At 35.4% G+C, this 16,876-nt stretch overlaps 1 protein-coding gene across 4 annotated transcripts in view; it reads right to left on the minus strand.

Annotated features, from left to right (window-relative positions):
* Window positions 1-5,544: 5,544 nt before the first annotated feature.
* Window positions 5,545-16,876, minus strand: part of OSBPL6 (oxysterol binding protein like 6) — a gene marked incomplete at its 5' end in the record, with an annotated part of 45,844 nt that continues 34,512 nt past the window's right edge. For all 4 annotated transcript variants that reach the window (XM_084288648.1, XM_084288649.1, XM_084288647.1 and 1 more), the window contains 11 exons: window positions 5,545-5,769; window positions 6,708-6,830; window positions 7,396-7,522; window positions 8,529-8,673; window positions 9,766-9,910; window positions 11,158-11,236; window positions 11,862-11,925; window positions 12,294-12,431; window positions 12,614-12,867; window positions 13,052-13,139; window positions 15,438-15,575. In XM_084288648.1, coding sequence (XP_084144774.1) covers window positions 5,661-5,769; window positions 6,708-6,830; window positions 7,396-7,522; window positions 8,529-8,673; window positions 9,766-9,910; window positions 11,158-11,236; window positions 11,862-11,925; window positions 12,294-12,431; window positions 12,614-12,867; window positions 13,052-13,139; window positions 15,438-15,575 — 1,410 coding nt within the window. In that variant the 3' untranslated portion in view covers window positions 5,545-5,660. The remainder of the gene's footprint in view (window positions 5,770-6,707; window positions 6,831-7,395; window positions 7,523-8,528; window positions 8,674-9,765; window positions 9,911-11,157; window positions 11,237-11,861; window positions 11,926-12,293; window positions 12,432-12,613; window positions 12,868-13,051; window positions 13,140-15,437; window positions 15,576-16,876) is intronic.

Genomic DNA, 16,876 nt, shown 5'->3' on the forward strand with positions numbered 1-16,876 from the left:
ATATGGAAATATGTTTTAGTGTTTCATGGGAGACAACATCTGGATCACTGCTCTAAGGGTACGTATAGGTAGCTTTGCCACTGAACTGTTCAAAGGTCATGACAGTATCTTACATGCTGCTGACTGGAATATATGTTCCAACTTTATGGTTTCCATATTTATAAAATCTGTAACTCTCTTTGTCCACATTACCAATATACTTTTACCAAAACATTGTCTACAGCAGTTTTTATTTATAAATGGAATAAAACTTTCCCTCACCTTCAGAATTCATTCAGAACAAATGTCACCAATCCTCCCTTTTCTCATGCTGTCATGGATCAGTGGAAAGATAAATGGTATTAACATAACCTGCCTGGAACAGATTTAACAGCTGCTCTGACATTTTAATTCATGCAAGTTTGAAATTTTCCTATTTTTTTCTCTTTTGTTACAATGGTGTCACTGACAGAATTGCTGTCATTAGTTTCACTGTTCTCTTGCAGTCTTTCTCTCCCTTCTCTGAGGTATGTTAGAGAACACAAGGGAAAAAGAATTAAAGACATGATGGGTTTAGTAATACCACAAAACTCGACAAAGGAGGAGATGGGTATATAAAGCAGCTACAAGTACATTGCTGTCACTTTTTAACTTACAAGATACTGTATAAAAATCTTCCAAAGGAGGTTTTAGAAAGAGGCTTTCAAATTTAGTGGAAGGAAGATGGAATGTGTACCAAAGCTCATCAATGAAGGGGTTTATACATTCAAGTTTAAAGAGCGAAGAATGTTTGCTTTTGTAAGTAGACCCCTTTATGGTATATAACACAAAAATAAAATAAACTGCTGTAAATAGGCCATTTCTTTGAGCTTACTGAGATTCTTAACATTCTTATGGATGCCATTCACTTTTCCAAAGTAGCTTAGGGAGATATCCTCCCCAGGAATAATTAAACCTTTATTCACACACACAGTCTAGATTCTTCTGTTAAAAGCAACTATGACAAAAAAAAAAAAAAAAAAAGTTTTCCATGAAACTTATCTTTTGAGTGATGCAAAATTATAATAAAAGTAACCAGGCATTCCCTTGCAATTTTAGTAGATGAACACAAAAACGTAGTTGCAATTGTATCCTTGAACGCCTCTACTTTTAATAATATATGCTCAAAAGAACAAATTAAAGTTTTATACTATTTTGACGACTGTTACTTAATGCCAGCCAAGAAGAAAATGCTAGATAGCAGCTCCAGTAGTCACTGAGATAAGCAGTTACGACATAACACATTTGTTAGCTTTCTCCAAAGTCTGTTTGTAACACAGGCTGACTGGTGAGGACATTCCAGTGTTTCTTACACAATTTTGTTAACGCTGATCATTTTTCCCCTAGCCACACGGAACTCTTTAACATAACCCTTCGATTTTAGTGCATGATCAAAAATAACTACCTTTCAGGTATATTTAATCTAAAAAACTCTTCTTGTTTTCATTATGCAGCTCCAGTATTAATCCTGACAACTGAAATAGAGGTAATTCCTCAACTGCAGCCAATGACATTTTAAACAGCTAGTGTTGATCTCTGTCTCTGATCTCACCAGTGCTGGCAACGTGCATCTCCCGCAATACTTAAAATCAGTCTGGTATCTGTTGTTCAAACAGAACTCACAAATAATATAAAAGTTCATTCAGAGTCAGAAGATCAAAATGAGGAGAAAAAAGGGTAATAGTATTTATAAGATGACCAGAGTATTACAGTGGGATTACATTTTTAAAGCCAAATACAAAAATAGTTTATTTCATGCAACCTACATCAGTCTAGAAGTAGAATGGGTGTTGAGATGACTTTTTAATCACAGTAAAAATATGAAAATCAACTCATATTCAAATTTTCTCTCCTGCTGAGGTAACGGTTTCAACTCATATTCAAATTTTATCTCCTGCTGAGGTAACAGTTTCTAATACACAGAAAATTCTGCCATCTTGTTAATATGGATCCTAAATAGGAATGAAGTTAAGTAAGATGACATGACTTTTGATGAAAATAGCTATTGTTAACGAATCATATCCGGAACAAGGAACAAATTGAAGTACACTTTTAAATATTAATTGAAGGTACATTTCACTATTGTGGAAATAAGGTATAAGGGCTGTGTATTTTATACACAAATATGTAGTTTGAGAAAACAGGAAAAAGCGAAAATGTCTTTGTAATAAAAGTCAGAACTTCTTAAATTGTTTAAGAGTTTTTAAATACACTAATTTTCACCGTATACTAAACCTGTAGCAATTAAATCTACTGAGTAAGTATCTTTTATGCCTTACCAAAGGAAATACTGCCTGGCTGAATGGAGGAGTTTTCAGTGGGCTAAAAACTGCCTGAAGCCCCAGGCTTGAAGAGCACTGACCAATGGCTTACACCCCAATGGCAACCAGCAAGAAGGGGTTAATTTTGTGGCCTTTATTGATGGCTATCTCACCAGTGACCTGGGCAAGGACACAGATTACACCCTAACAAGTTGGCATTAAATGAGGATTCAATGGCACACCAAACGGCAGAGCTTCTGTCGGGAGGACCTTGCTCAGCATGAGCCCTGGGCCATAAGACACTTTGTGAAGTTCAACAGAAATGGAAAGGTCTCCACCTGGGGCACAAACATCCCACAAGCTGGCATGGACGGTCAGGCAGCAGCAACATTGCCAAAAAGCAGCAAGTGCTTACAGCAGGTGCCAGGCTGCAAAACAGACTTCCCACCACACTGCAGGAAATCTGACTGCACTGCACTGGCAGAAGGGTGGGCAGCCTGCCATCCCCCTCACCTCAGAGATGGTGACATCTCATAGGATGTCTGCAAATCATAGTTTGGGCACGAGCCCCAGGACCTGTCTTTTAGTAATCCATTCTCTAGAAACAGCACAAAATATGTCCCAGTGTCTTCCCATGGTTGCAGGAAAAAAGTAATCGACTTTACACAGCAAATTGTGAGAGAATTCTGTACTATAGGAAACTGCCGTATGGCACACCTGCTGGCACTGTTAGAATTCTGGTAAAGACAACAATATCTTGCAACACTTTGCTTTGCAATTCCTCTAACTAATAATTAACTAATTTAACAATCAGTTAATTTAACATCCAGTACGTTTAAACAGTTCCTTCAATAAAAGATTAAGCACATCACATTTTTTTTAATTCTAAAAATTTGAAAGCTATTTTTCTTTCAATGAGTATGAGATAAATAATTGTAAAAGAATAATTCAAGCACTGATAACATCCTCAGTGTTCACCAAGTTTCAGTTTGCATTGCAAAGAATGGCATTCAGAGAACACTAGAACACTAAAACTAAACTTATTTCTATATTTAAATTAAAAGACAACTTAAAAAAATGTAAAAGAAAGAGAACATGCAGTTTCTGTCCCTCAAATGTATTTGCAATCACGCACTTTCTAATACTTTCTAATATCACAGTGAACTGCACACAGGCTGGAGTGTAATGTGGGTAAATAATAATGTTGCATTTAAGGGAAGTGACATAAAATAATTGCTATTTTGGACACAATGTGCCAATTTGATTCATAGTGTAACACCATTAAAGCAAGTATGATGAAGTCAACCAAGTATGATTAAAACAAACAAACCATTATATATTTTCATTTTCTTATAATAACAGCTGCAGAAAAAAATGGGTTCAAGTAGGAAAGAAAACTATATCATTATTCAAATAATTCACAATTTTCTTTGGAAGAAATCCTGGTAATCTGCACACAACTTTTTATACCAAGCATTCATAAGCAATGTTTACTATTCAAAATTCTTTAAAATTCTATCTAATTTTTTCATATTTCTTCCTGATAACGTAACTGTGTGAAGAAGCTGGAATACATCAGTAGCTAGTTGCTCTGCCTTACAAACAAGGTTGAGAACTAAATGGGTATTAAATAATCACAGTAATCTCAGCTCTGTAGGGACCTGACTCTGCAAAAGGAAGAGGCAGGTAGAGGGATGGGTACATGTGGTATTCCACTGAGAGCTGTTCACACAACTCTACTGGCAGGATCACATAGCTATCCAATCATTCTTTTAGGTCTCATTACTGGAATCAATCTTAAAAAAAAAAAAAAAAAAAAAAAAAAAAAGTGCATTATGTATGCTGTGTATATGTAGAAAGAAATACAGATACAGTGCATATACATCAGTGTCTGGAGGATGTATTATGTGTGTGTAAATGGAAGACTAGGTCATACCATATGAAATGCAATTTTTACCTAATAAAGTTATTTTTTCATTTTATTAAAACCTGTCTTTCTACTCGTTAGTGTTTCCAAGATTTTCACACAGAAAATGCCAAGACTTCTCCCACATATATTAACTGAGGCTTAGCAACACATATGAGACTTGGTTCCTAACCAAAACATACAGGATCACTTTATGAAAAATTGTAAAATATAATTTTGCACAAAAGTTATTTTGGCAACACAAGTAGTAGTAGCTATCTACAGTGCATGGGAACCTCTTCCCTACTCTCAACTATAAATTTAGATAAGAAGAGTGGATGGGGAAAGAATGGAGCCAGTAAACAGCATGTATGGCAGAAAACATTAGTTGCATTTAAAGTACTATCCAACCTCTAGAGCGAAGCCAGAGACCTTCCCATTAAATCTTTCTGTGCTTTAACACTGTTGCAAAGCTTTAGGGAATCCTAATTGTATAAGCAGTTATAGAGAAATGAGATTCGCTGTAAGACCATGTCCAGTCTGTGTTAAGAGATGATCACATCTCAGAATCAGTCATTTAGAATATGATTTTTCTGACTAGTTATTCATATGCATTTACCAAAATTACCTCAAAATTAACCAGTTAGCAGCTTCTTTTCAGTCTGATTATACAACCAGCTTTCCAAAGCTAAAGCATGTACAGTAGACCTCATCCCTCTGAAATACAGTTGTTTGGTTGGTTTTTGATTTTAAATAATACAGGTTCTCTAATATTTATAGCATGATAAAATCCTAGTGCTTTAAAAATCTGCCCTTCACACAAGCCTAAGCATACATATTTTAAAATGACTTACTGTACATCTTCATATTTTGTTTAAGGCATGAACAATGGCATATGAATGGGAACAGCTTCCAGAAAAGCCTATCTTTTTGACAAGGTCAGTCCAAGCACATCACACCAAAGGACTAACCTGAAGCCAGAAATGACAGTGTGGTGACGCAAGAGTTTTTAACAAAAATAGTTGAAACAAAATGGATTTTTTTTCTGTTTTTCTTCCTCTTTTTTTTTTTTTTAATTTAAATTACATTACTCGTAATGTCTGTTTAAAGCACCGGTTGCAGTTTTGTGTTTACCACCTCTTCAGAGTGACTTTGGATAACTCATCTGCTTCTCTTGTTCTGAATTTTCAGTGTATGAAACTTTAAAACGTTTCTGTTTGTTCCTTTTTCTTTCTTTCTTTCCTTTTTTTTTTTTTTTTTATTTTTTTTAATGGCTGCTGCAAAATTAAAAAGATCCAGAAGTGGTCAGGGGCCTGGTCTAATGCACTTTCAAAAGTCCGTTATAAAGATGAATATAAATGCAAATGATAGGTTTTTCCATAGACCCACAAACCACGCTTAGCTATAAGAAACATATTGTGCATAGTTATTTTTTCTTCGGAGTGTGATATGTTTACTAGATCTACATTCTCAGTTTACCAGAGCACGGGAATTTCTACTTTACTAAATCCAGGATCCTTTCGCAGTTCCCAGTAGGTTTCATTGGTAACCCAGGCTTCTCTTTGATTAGCATCGATAACTTTTCTGTAGAAGAAAAAGGAAAGATAAAGATCTGACCATAGATCTCTGCTCCTACACAATTTGCAATCAAATTCCATACCTCTCTGATCTATCCCCAACATTAAATCTGGTTTAATATTTCAAAAGGAGGTAAGACCAGTCAGGGATTTAAAAACAAAAATCAATCTCTGTCTGTGCCAGAAGTAGAAAGTTCAGAAAACAATCAAACCTACAAATCCATTGTCTGATCTTGGTAAGCAGGTTTTAAAGCTACAAAAAGCCTCTTTGGTCATAACAGATTCAGGTTCTGTGCAGGGGATCAAAAAAAGATATCTAGCTTGCAGAATACTTGATTGTTTGCTCTGGATTATGTTAATTTTCCACTAAAAAAAAAAACAGATTAATCACTTTCAATCTGTTCACTTCTGATTCCCCAAGCTATCACACTATTTGATATGATTCAATATTTCTTGATTCAGAAGAATGATTAATTAAAAAAAAAAAACACTCTCAAAAATAAATCAATTGCAATTTAAATGCATATATATACATTATATGTATGTGTGTGTACGTATGCTTTTTTTTGTTCAGGTCCCTATTTATTACTTTGTTTATGCAATGGCTTAAAACAATAGCCTCCTAAGAGCTAGCAATGATCTAAGCTAACAGCTCCTAGAACGCTATACTTCTATTCCATTTCAAAGTTCAAAAACCATTGGCCATGGGGTGCAGCAGAATTGTTAGCTGTTGCCCACTGTGAGAAAATGATCAGATACTCTCCATTACAAAGCTTTAAACTACATAAAAATTGCTTCAGACTGAGACTAGGTATCTGATCATTACAATTGCCATTTTCCAGGCTTTCATGATTAAACAGATTATGCTGGTGGTAATTGATGTAGTTCTTTGTCCAGTTACACAAATAAAAACAGAGAGAATTCTACTGAAATGAAAAGACTCACTTAAAAAATTTGGGTACATATTCAATGCTGTTTTCTTCCATGTACCGCCTCCGACTTCTCTGGAGTTCTTCTATTCTTTGTTTCTCTGATGCTGCTGCTTCTACATTTCCTTCTTCCAGAAGCCTGTATGGATAATAGCAGGTCCTATAGCAATCATACAGTATCCAGAAGAAGGGATTTTCCAGCACCAGTCAACACAAAAGACGAGCAGAAACCAAGCCTGTTGTCTGTGTTGTACTTTAAGATCTAGTCATAACCCCATAAAATGAGAATAACTGATATTTGACTCCCCAGTTGCATGTACCTGACCTTCAGCCTTAGGCATACAACTTCTTTAGCTACTTCAATGCATCACAGATGCTGAAGTAATGTGAACTGAGAATTAGGAGGGAATTAATATTGCCTCAATTCATAGCTGGAGGGCATGACATTACAGAGCATGTCTTTCCAGCTTGTCATGAAGAATCCTACCTCTGCTAAAAGACTTGTATTATAGCTTTACAAACAGGATACTTTCTACTCTCCCTCAACTGGGTAAAGCAGAAATTTGATTGCAGTACTGAGTACCTTCTCTGCTAGCAGAATCCTCCAAGTTCAGACTGTAGTGAAGACATAAACAAAATTCAATACTCAGCTAATCCCAGCCTTAAAATGACCGAAAATTAAGTGTTTAAACAAGCATTCTTGCCTTTGATCTGGCCTGAATCGTGCATCTGTTGTAGGAAGAAGATCTTTCAGCACAGGATCTAACTCATTGAGCTCAATAGCAAACCTCGTGAAGCCATAATAACGTTCATAATTGGTTGGCATGGAGCCTGTATGCATATGCATGAGAAACAAAAACGTTTTTACTATTACTATTACTCTGAATATGTAAGAGACTCATTTATTTATTAAATTATAAAAGAAAAAAATACTAATATATTTTACCCTTATATACAGTTATTAAGCATCAAGAGCTATTCTCCAGAGAGAAAAATGTTCACTCAGTATTAATTTCAACTGCTTGTTTTTCATAGGTTATAATTATAAGATAATAGATTCAAAACATTTATGATCTTTCATTTTTAAATAAAAATTACTGTTTTTAAGATTTTTAAGCTAAACAGTTTCCCATTACTAGGAAAACAGGTTTATCAGACATCTATATACAAGCTAACCCTAGCTAATCTTCAGTGTTGATTTTGGAACATACACTTGCTTGAAGACTGATTGGACACTGTTCTGAACCTTCAGCACTAAAAGTAATCAGAGCAGAGTGGGTGCAAAGCATTAGCAATAATGACAATTCCTGGATATTCACTCTGCACATATGAAAAATACTGTATGTGCAAAGGAAGAGTAATTTAACGCCAAAGTCTCTAAGCAAGCAATAAGGAAGCTGAATTCAACTACTGAAATTACAGGAGCTCACCATCACTGAAGACCAGTCCTTCAGTTTAATAAAGGACTAAGACAGCAAACTTGGTAAAATTGGTAAAATGATATTTCCTATTCTATTGAATCCAAACAAGTTACCCTCTCTCTGTGAGAAAGCAGTCAGGCAGACCCAGACACCTGATTATTTTCTTAACTTTATTCTTAGGTTGTCCCTCAGAATATATGACCAGGAGCCATATATTCAGAACAAGATGTAAAAGTCTAGGCCCTGTAGGAGCATTTCCACTTATCATTATTATAAACTGCTGTAAATTCTTATTTATATATCTAGTAAAAAAAAAATATTTCCCCCATGGTATTTTGTGTATTTAAAATGATGGCTCAAACTGTTTTACAGAGTTATACCATGGTGCCCGCCAGAGTTTACCACAAGTTTCTTACCTGGCCTCCATACACATTTGGCTGAAGGTGCAACCCCACAGTAAAGACCTTCATGCCACTTTCCAAACAAGCGATGCACCACCTTCCCTTCTTGATCAATCACAACACCTTGGACTTCATTTACATTTGAATTCCAGTAGTTTACCTGCAAGTTTAATGAAGAATTCCGAGTTAACTATCATGTTACTCTGTACCAAAACAGTTACTGCATGAATCTTAACTGTCCAAATTTTGTATCAGAAATGTTCACCTGAAACCAAGAATATCAGTATTCAAAATTCAGATGATTTGATTATTAATTGCTTTAGTTTAAGAAACCTTGAATGACTTGATATGTGGTTTCAGCATAAGGTATTCAAGTACAGTTAATTACCAGAACATACGGGAAATATATTGTTGTTCATTAACCCAAATCCCCAAAAATAGAGCAGTAAAATGAGACTTTGAAAGCTGCAAGTTCACAAGCACCTAACTCTCTTCTTTCCAGATGGGGAGGTACTGAATATATATATATAAAGGAAAACTTTGATGGGTCCAGCACACTGCTGTTTGTAGCAGGGAAGACTCTCAGCCACTATTGCTTGGTATTTGCTTTCTCTTTCTCTTCTCTGTTTTGCTTTTCTTAGACACATTTAACACCTTCATCTACTGTCGGTCACTCATCAGAACATCCAACAAGACACGAACTTCAGATTTGCAGTGATACACCATTGCTCACACTGCAATGGTATCAATATAATTTGTCATAATACAATGGCAAACATGTTTTTAGGGAAAATAATTGATACTGACAGATCTATATATTGATCTGTTTTTATATATGGTTCCTGCCTGGATATTAAAATAGTGTGAGCTATTGAAGCCAAAGAGATAAAATATCAATGGCCAAATTCTAGCAAAAGCAGAAGTAATATGGCACAAAAGTCTATACAGTTACTTTGCATTTTTATAGTATTAATAGATAAGAAATTTTGTCATTTTATTTTTAACCTAAAAACAACAACAGTATAGCACACAAGTGTATAGCAATGTAAGACATTGATATCAAATGTACCAGTTCAATGGAAAAGTCATACTACTTGACATTGCACTCTTATCTGATGATTTAGATATTCTCAAATGTTGGTAAGGCAAAATGTGGAATGTGGATTTCCGGAATACTGAAGAAACACCTCTATGCATACTTTAACTGTGTATTTTTATAAATAGGTGAAATGCATTAGAATACATACACTACCTTGACAAATGTGAGTTTACAAATACAAACACTGCTTTTTGTGTTTCTGATAGTTATCTCTCCATAGTGTTCTATCCACCTCCTTCCACTAAGGATGTTATGTATGCACGTAGTGACTTTGTTCCAGACATAGTAATCTCCATACCTAAGAATAGATTAACAAGTAGTTGGTAATATAAATTAATCAAGATCATAAACGAGAAAAAAAGTAAGCCATTATACAACTTCATATTTCTCAAAAATGTTTGAAACAATAGCTTACTTTATTAAAATAATAGGTTCTGGTCATTCATTACTGATCCTACACGGAGGAAGTCACCTATGGTCTAGTGCGGAGAACTGAGGAATGATGCTATGAACCACAAATCAAGATGGCATGAATCACTTAAGTCCTGCACGGCAAATTCACTTTCCCCAGAGCATTAAGGTGCTTTGATCTCAATTCCAGGAGTGCTGGACCCAAAGATCAACATAAGGCTGGATTTAGGCCACAGGCAGACAATGCAATTGAATTACAAATAGAGCAAAATAAATGTGGAAGGAAAGAACAGAAAGGAAGTAGGCAGGAGCTAACTGGCACACCATCCCTTTTCGTCTGTAACAACTACTCGTATTCAGAGCACCTCTGTTGTCAAACAAGGGACTAAAATGAGAGAATGTGCAAAGTACATTCTCCTTCAAAGACTGAGGTACAAATATGGAGACAGAAGACAAAGCTGCTCATGAATGCATTTACCTCTATTTCAAGAGACAGATAAAATGTGATATGGAGTCCCAAAGAATGCCATACTGTTAGATTCAGAAAGAAAGATGGCTGCAACATACAGGAGCAGGAATAGTACTGCAAAACCTGCAGATATATTTAAAATATCCTCTCCTTGAATATTTTCGACTTACAACCAGCTTTATTTGTATTGAAACTTCTTCCTCTCACTACTCAGTCAACATCTGAAGAACATTTTTCGGCTTTGACATTTTGAAAAACGACGTTGCATTATCAGTTCTTCTGAGGAAACAGCACTACTGAGAGCTTTAGTAAGGACAGAGCTAGCAGTGCTGACAGTCCTATATTGAAGCCTTGTTTTGAACAGTTGATCACTACTGTATGTGTAGAACTTGTGTCTTCTCTCCTAAAACATTTCCATTCTCCTCTGTCTGTCAGTTTCTAGAGAGTTCATACATGTACATTTTTCTTCCCAAAACCCAAATGAATCTTCAGGCTTAGCAATGCTTCCGTATCTCCATCTGTAGACTCGGGAGAAATTTGAGCTAGGCGCTGTCACCCATACAATTCATGCAATCTCTGCATACATTTTACACAATCCAGTCACAAAACAGCTTAGATTAGACTACATCAAAGACCAAACCAAAAGGAAATAAAAACGAGCTTACTTTGGAAGTGTCACATTCAAAGTTCCAACTGGCAGAATTTCCATTGATTTTCCCCAAAACTTGTTTTTCCACCTGATATCTGAATATAATAGTGAAAGATAGTGAAAGATTTACAAAACCAAAAAGACCAAAGTCTTCCATTCGTAGTGATCTGTGGCAGATGAGATGACTTATACTACATCATCCAGTTTAAAACAGGACAGTATGAGGTTGTCATGAAAATACAAATAAATAAAATAAAACAACCTAGAAAATGGCATGAGGTCAGAAAAAAATAAAGAGAATTTTGATTTTCTTCTAGGAGTTATGCCTGTGTTACATTACTGTCAAATCTCTCATGAGAGCGTTCCATATAAATTAAATGCAAATGCCAGTAGAGACAAGAAAAGAAACAGCTGCTTGTTCAACTGTGTAAAAAGAACTGCTTGTGTTTATAAGAAATAACAATTTTCTTGGTAAAAATCTTTTAAGCAGAAAAGTATAAACAGACTGCAAGTGACAAGGAAAGTTGTAACACATCTACTCACTCTTCAAATTGAGAATTTGGAGTGAAGTAATTCAGAGCATCAGTTTGTAATATGTTACTACAAAAATTGTAAGTATAAAAATTTGGGGTAAGTTCCAAACAAAAGCTCAGCTTGTACAGACAGAGTTTTTACGTGCTAATAAAACAGGTTTTATGCTTTTGAATTAAAAAGGTATACCTTGCCAAAACACAAAGTTCTTCGATTCACAGTGACAGGCCGAAATGGGAGGATGGTGGCTAACCTGAAAAACAGTTTGGCTGAGTTAAAAGCAATTAATTTTCATTTCTAAGACAATAGAACTATTACTGCAATATAACAATATTAAATAGCCCAAACTATCTATTAGCTTATGTTGCTATGAAAACAGACGAAACTTATGCTTCAGTTTTACACTATGTACTTAAAACAACACTACTACAGTGATTAATATGAAAACATACCTTCCAGTATTTAATGAGGTTCACTCATACTTACCACCTTTTTTTTTTTTTTTTACTATCAAGAAAATAAACCTTTTTTAACCAGAAAATAAAAACAAGGTCAATCTACTAAACAAAGAAACCAAAGTCTAAACATTACCATCGGTGTCCATCTAGAAATAAGCCTCACCTGCTCTGAGAAAAATCGAAATCCTTTGTCTTCTCTAATACATTCATAAGTTTCACCGAGCACTGGGTTAAATGGCTTGCTTCCCGCTCTAAAGTATGTAGAGGCATAACCTGACGCTGCAAAAGCAGCTATGAGAACCTGTTGAAATGCAGACAAGAATATAAGATAAAATAGGCAAAGATTCCTGTGCATGTACCATCACTGTAGGATATCACACATTTTCTGTGAACAGGAAGAGTGAGAGAGGACTCTGCACAGACCTCCACACAACAGCTCCCTTTTTAATATAGGCATAAGAAGTGCTACGCTAAATTTATTACCATGCGTTCATAAGGATCATCTGTTTCTGCAGCCTTGTCCAGGAGTTCACTGTATTCCAGTTCTTCACAGAGGTGTTGCAAGGTATTCAGAGGTTCATTTAGCTCAACTGGCATGGATACTTTGGAAAGATCTTTGCCAATGTTATTTCTCAAAATATTCCACAGATTGATGTTACTGGTGTCAGGACTGGGAGCTGGGAGACAAGTTCGCCGTCCATTCCTGAATGCACCTCCTGTTAGCTCACCATTGAGAACTGAGAAGAGAAAAAAATATTATCACAACAAAGCACCACCTTAAGAAAAAAAGATTTATTCCTTGAACCTAATTCACCACCAGAACAAGCAAGCAGCAGAGTTGGTCTTGTATAGAGAAGCAGTAAGTCTGGTATATGAACAAAACCAACATTATTTCCCAAAGTTCAAAACATAGCAATATACTTTGCCGAGAAATGTTGTCTGCAACACTGGTGTTGTCCTCTGATATATTATCACTCACATCGCTGATATAAGATTCATCATCAGAAGCCTAAAAAATAAAATATCAATTAAGTCAAGTATATATAAAGCATACTGACAAATTAGACAAAAATAATTACTTGAAACACAAATACTCAAAGAAATCATCTGTACCCAATTAGATATATTTTAACTAAATCAACTAGATGTTTCAATCAGTCCATACTGCCAATTTGCTAACATTGTCAAAACAAATGCTATGCTCTCCTTATGTTTTTGAACTGCTATTATGAAGCCAAATGTAGGCATTAAATTTGCAAAAGGGTGACTTCAAATGAGATCATGGATCAACAAAAAATTGACAATACAACACACTGGGGTTGGAAGTGAGAAGAGACAGTCAGGCTCCTGGTCTTTATACAGAATCCAACATTAAAATGTAGCTTGTATGTCAGCGAAAAAATACATAGACATTGACCTATCATTTTGCAAAACAAGAACTACATTAGCATTAAGACTACTTTTAAGATTTTTTTTAAACATATGAGAAGCCCGAGCTCTCAAACTCTATAAATGACTTATTCTTTTACATTTATTAGACAAATTTAATTGCAAAAGAAAGGATTTTCAGTTTAAGAAAAAAAGTTTTATTGGAGTCTGATGGAGTGCCTGCCATTCAGATTAGCTGAAGTGAGCCAAAAACAGATTCTAGTTTTGGGGAATCAAAGGCTTCTACTGCAATCCAGAGAAACTGATATTGAGAAAAAAAATAATAGTTTATCACAAGCCCAAAATTGGATGAAATTGCTCATTTTAAAATTTGCTTTAGAAGGGCAGCGCAATTGTATAGCTGAGGAAAATAAACCACTCTTTTCTGCCTTTCCTGAAGAGTTTAGCATCTTTAGCACCTAATCATCCCCTTGACACAAGCAACAAAAAAAGTATAGAAGACTTTTGCACACTTTACATTCTAGATACTTATACTCTTTGTCAAAAGGGAAAACTCTGGATTTTCCATAATCTGGAAGGACTGAGAATGTTCCCATTTTGTTTATTTTTGAAATGATACTTTTACTCTCAACTGCTTTCAGCCTTGAATATATCTCTTCCCTATCCTGTTTCTGTCAACATTGCTTCACATTGCTTACTTCTAATGCCACAGGCTCCTCTCTGTGCTATGAGAGCAAGCTATGGCTGAGGCTGAAATTGAAACTAAAACTGTCAGCTTCAGGTAGACACCCTGACAACAGGCAACAGCACTCTCGATTTAACGTAAAAGAATTCAACACTGTAATTGTTTCCCATTATAAGGCAGCAGCTCTGGACAAACCCACCCTTTTGGCAAACTCTTTTTCTGCATGAAGCTGCTATGGTCACAAGCCAGTTGAACTGGTAATTTGTAACATGAAACTGGATTTTCAGGACAAAAAAAAAAAAAAAAGCCATTTGTTCCTAAAAAAAAAACAAACACACACTGGACAGTGACAATTTAGAAACAGGATGTTCTCCACTGTCTGAAACTATGGCTTGCTTTTAGTTTGCATGGTTAGAAAAATAAAGCTTGAGAAACTCTAAACCCATGAAATTTTGACAGAGCTCATCAGCTAGCAAGTTAAAGAGATCAATGCTCTTAATGAAGGTGGAAGCAAATTATAACAGTCTGCTCTGCAGACAATCATTTTATTTAGAATCATGGTAGTTTGTGATTGAGTTTAGCAGTTTTGTAAACAGCTTTCTTAGAATTAATTATAATTAATCACAGATGATTTTCCAAAACTCACATAGAGAAAACAGTTAAGTATGAACAACAAAAAAGACAAGGGGTAATCTCCGCTTGTCTGATGCACAACTGATAGGATGCTGAAGTGCCGACCCACAATATACCAGGTCACTTAACAAGATAAATTGCATGGGAAAGGTGGGGACAGCCATGTGACACAGGGCCCCAAAGTATCCAACTGTTTCCCCTTCGAGCTTCAATGAGGCAGTTTTTTATGCTTGTCTACTTCTCTGATTACACAGAATAACCTTATATGTATGATAGAAGACTTTTTCTTTGTTTTTAATGAGTACTTTAAAATAAAAATCTGCATAGACAGACCTATTTGGTCCTGTCTGTCATCCATATCTGAAACTGCCATAGTCTATCAAGGACATGTACTGAACACGTTAATTATACAACTTTCAGCTCAGTTTTATACTTCAGGAAACCTCTGCAGCCCATCGTGAATGAGTCTCATATGAATTTATCTACATCTTATGCGTTCTGACACTTTTTTACGCTAAGCAGCATTAAAAATAATCATCCACTAGCAGCAATACCTGAATCCATCTGACAGCAAAGCTGCAGCGTGCCATCATAGCCTACCTCATTTTCTGATGAGCTGGCAGACAGAAGCACCTCCTGTGCATCAAAGAACTCTGACACTGATTCAGACATAGAGAGCCTGCTCTCATTAGAAACTTGCTGGGACAATGGCAAACTGACATGAATTTGTTCACCTGTCTGCAAATAAAGCACAGAAAAATAAAAGTATTATTTACAATAATAATAAAGAAATAAGTATAAAAGGAGTAAATCATCTGAATATTTTTCTATGTCAAATATAATAAAGACAGCATTTTAGCAGGATTTTTTGTGTACCAAACATGTGAACCTCAGACAAGTACAAAATGAAGTGTTATCTGAGCAGTGACATACATGTCTTCATTTGAGGCCTGCTCAGCATCAACTGCTAAGCTTTAGCAGCATGAGTAATCACAGAGCTAGTTCTGTATCCAGAGGAGTGATTTTGTGGACAATAACTGGATTGTGTCAGACAAGTTCAACCACAAAATTCAGATGAAAAAGACACCTCATTGTTACAACTAATATTATTGGGACCTAGCCTTGATACAACCAAAAACCAAAAAGACCAGGAAGTTATAAATTACTCTCAAAATAAATGGCCTTGCTAACCAGTTCAGTAATGTTTGAAAAGTTTGAATATTCGAGAGGATAGTTATAATAAACATTTATTTGCCTTTATTCCATATTTGTATTCCAAATTTCATCTGAATTAATCAATTAATTCTGACTTACTACTACTAGTGGGAATGTACACTTTATGGCTTATTATAAAGAGAATTTAACAGAAAAGGTAAGAAATCCCAAACTGTGACGTGTATATGAATATGGGGACAAGCTAATTTAAATAGCTTGACATATCTTCCTCTTCTTGCTATTTATGGGAAGAACACCACCTTTCAAAAAGTTACCCAACAAGCTTTAAGAAGGGAGAAAAAAAAAATTAAGATTCTCTCCCTGTACCATTCCACCAAAGTAGCTGCTGCTCTGGAAGCAAACAGGCTTCTGACTTAATCCCCCGATTTATACAGCATAATGCTTCAGGGATAATACAGACAAAACTACTGAAGCCCTTTTAAACACCATTACTCTTCAGATGGGAATGCCACTCACATTCATCTTACTACAGAAATCCTGCAAGTGATTTTGTTGACATCTTAATCTTGTTTCTATATAGTTGCCTCAAAATTAACTAATAATAAGAAAATCACAAATAAGCCAAGAGGTCAAAAAACTTTCATTTTTCCCTGGGGTTTTACTTGGGCTTGTGGATGGGTTTCAATTTTTGATGAATTATAATGGAAACAGCAGCTCATTTCAGTATTACCTTTACAGAAGTGATTAAAATTTTATTTTTTTGTACAAGCTGGAGGGACTTGGAAAAATACACATGCCCCTACCTGAAAAGGATGCTTGCTCATGCATATATCTACAAACTGTAACATTATATTTATAAAACA

The sequence above is a fragment of the Netta rufina genome (genome assembly GCF_964035555.1).
Source record: "Netta rufina genome assembly, chromosome: 6".
In the NCBI taxonomy this organism is placed as follows: Eukaryota; Metazoa; Chordata; class Aves; order Anseriformes; family Anatidae; genus Netta; species Netta rufina.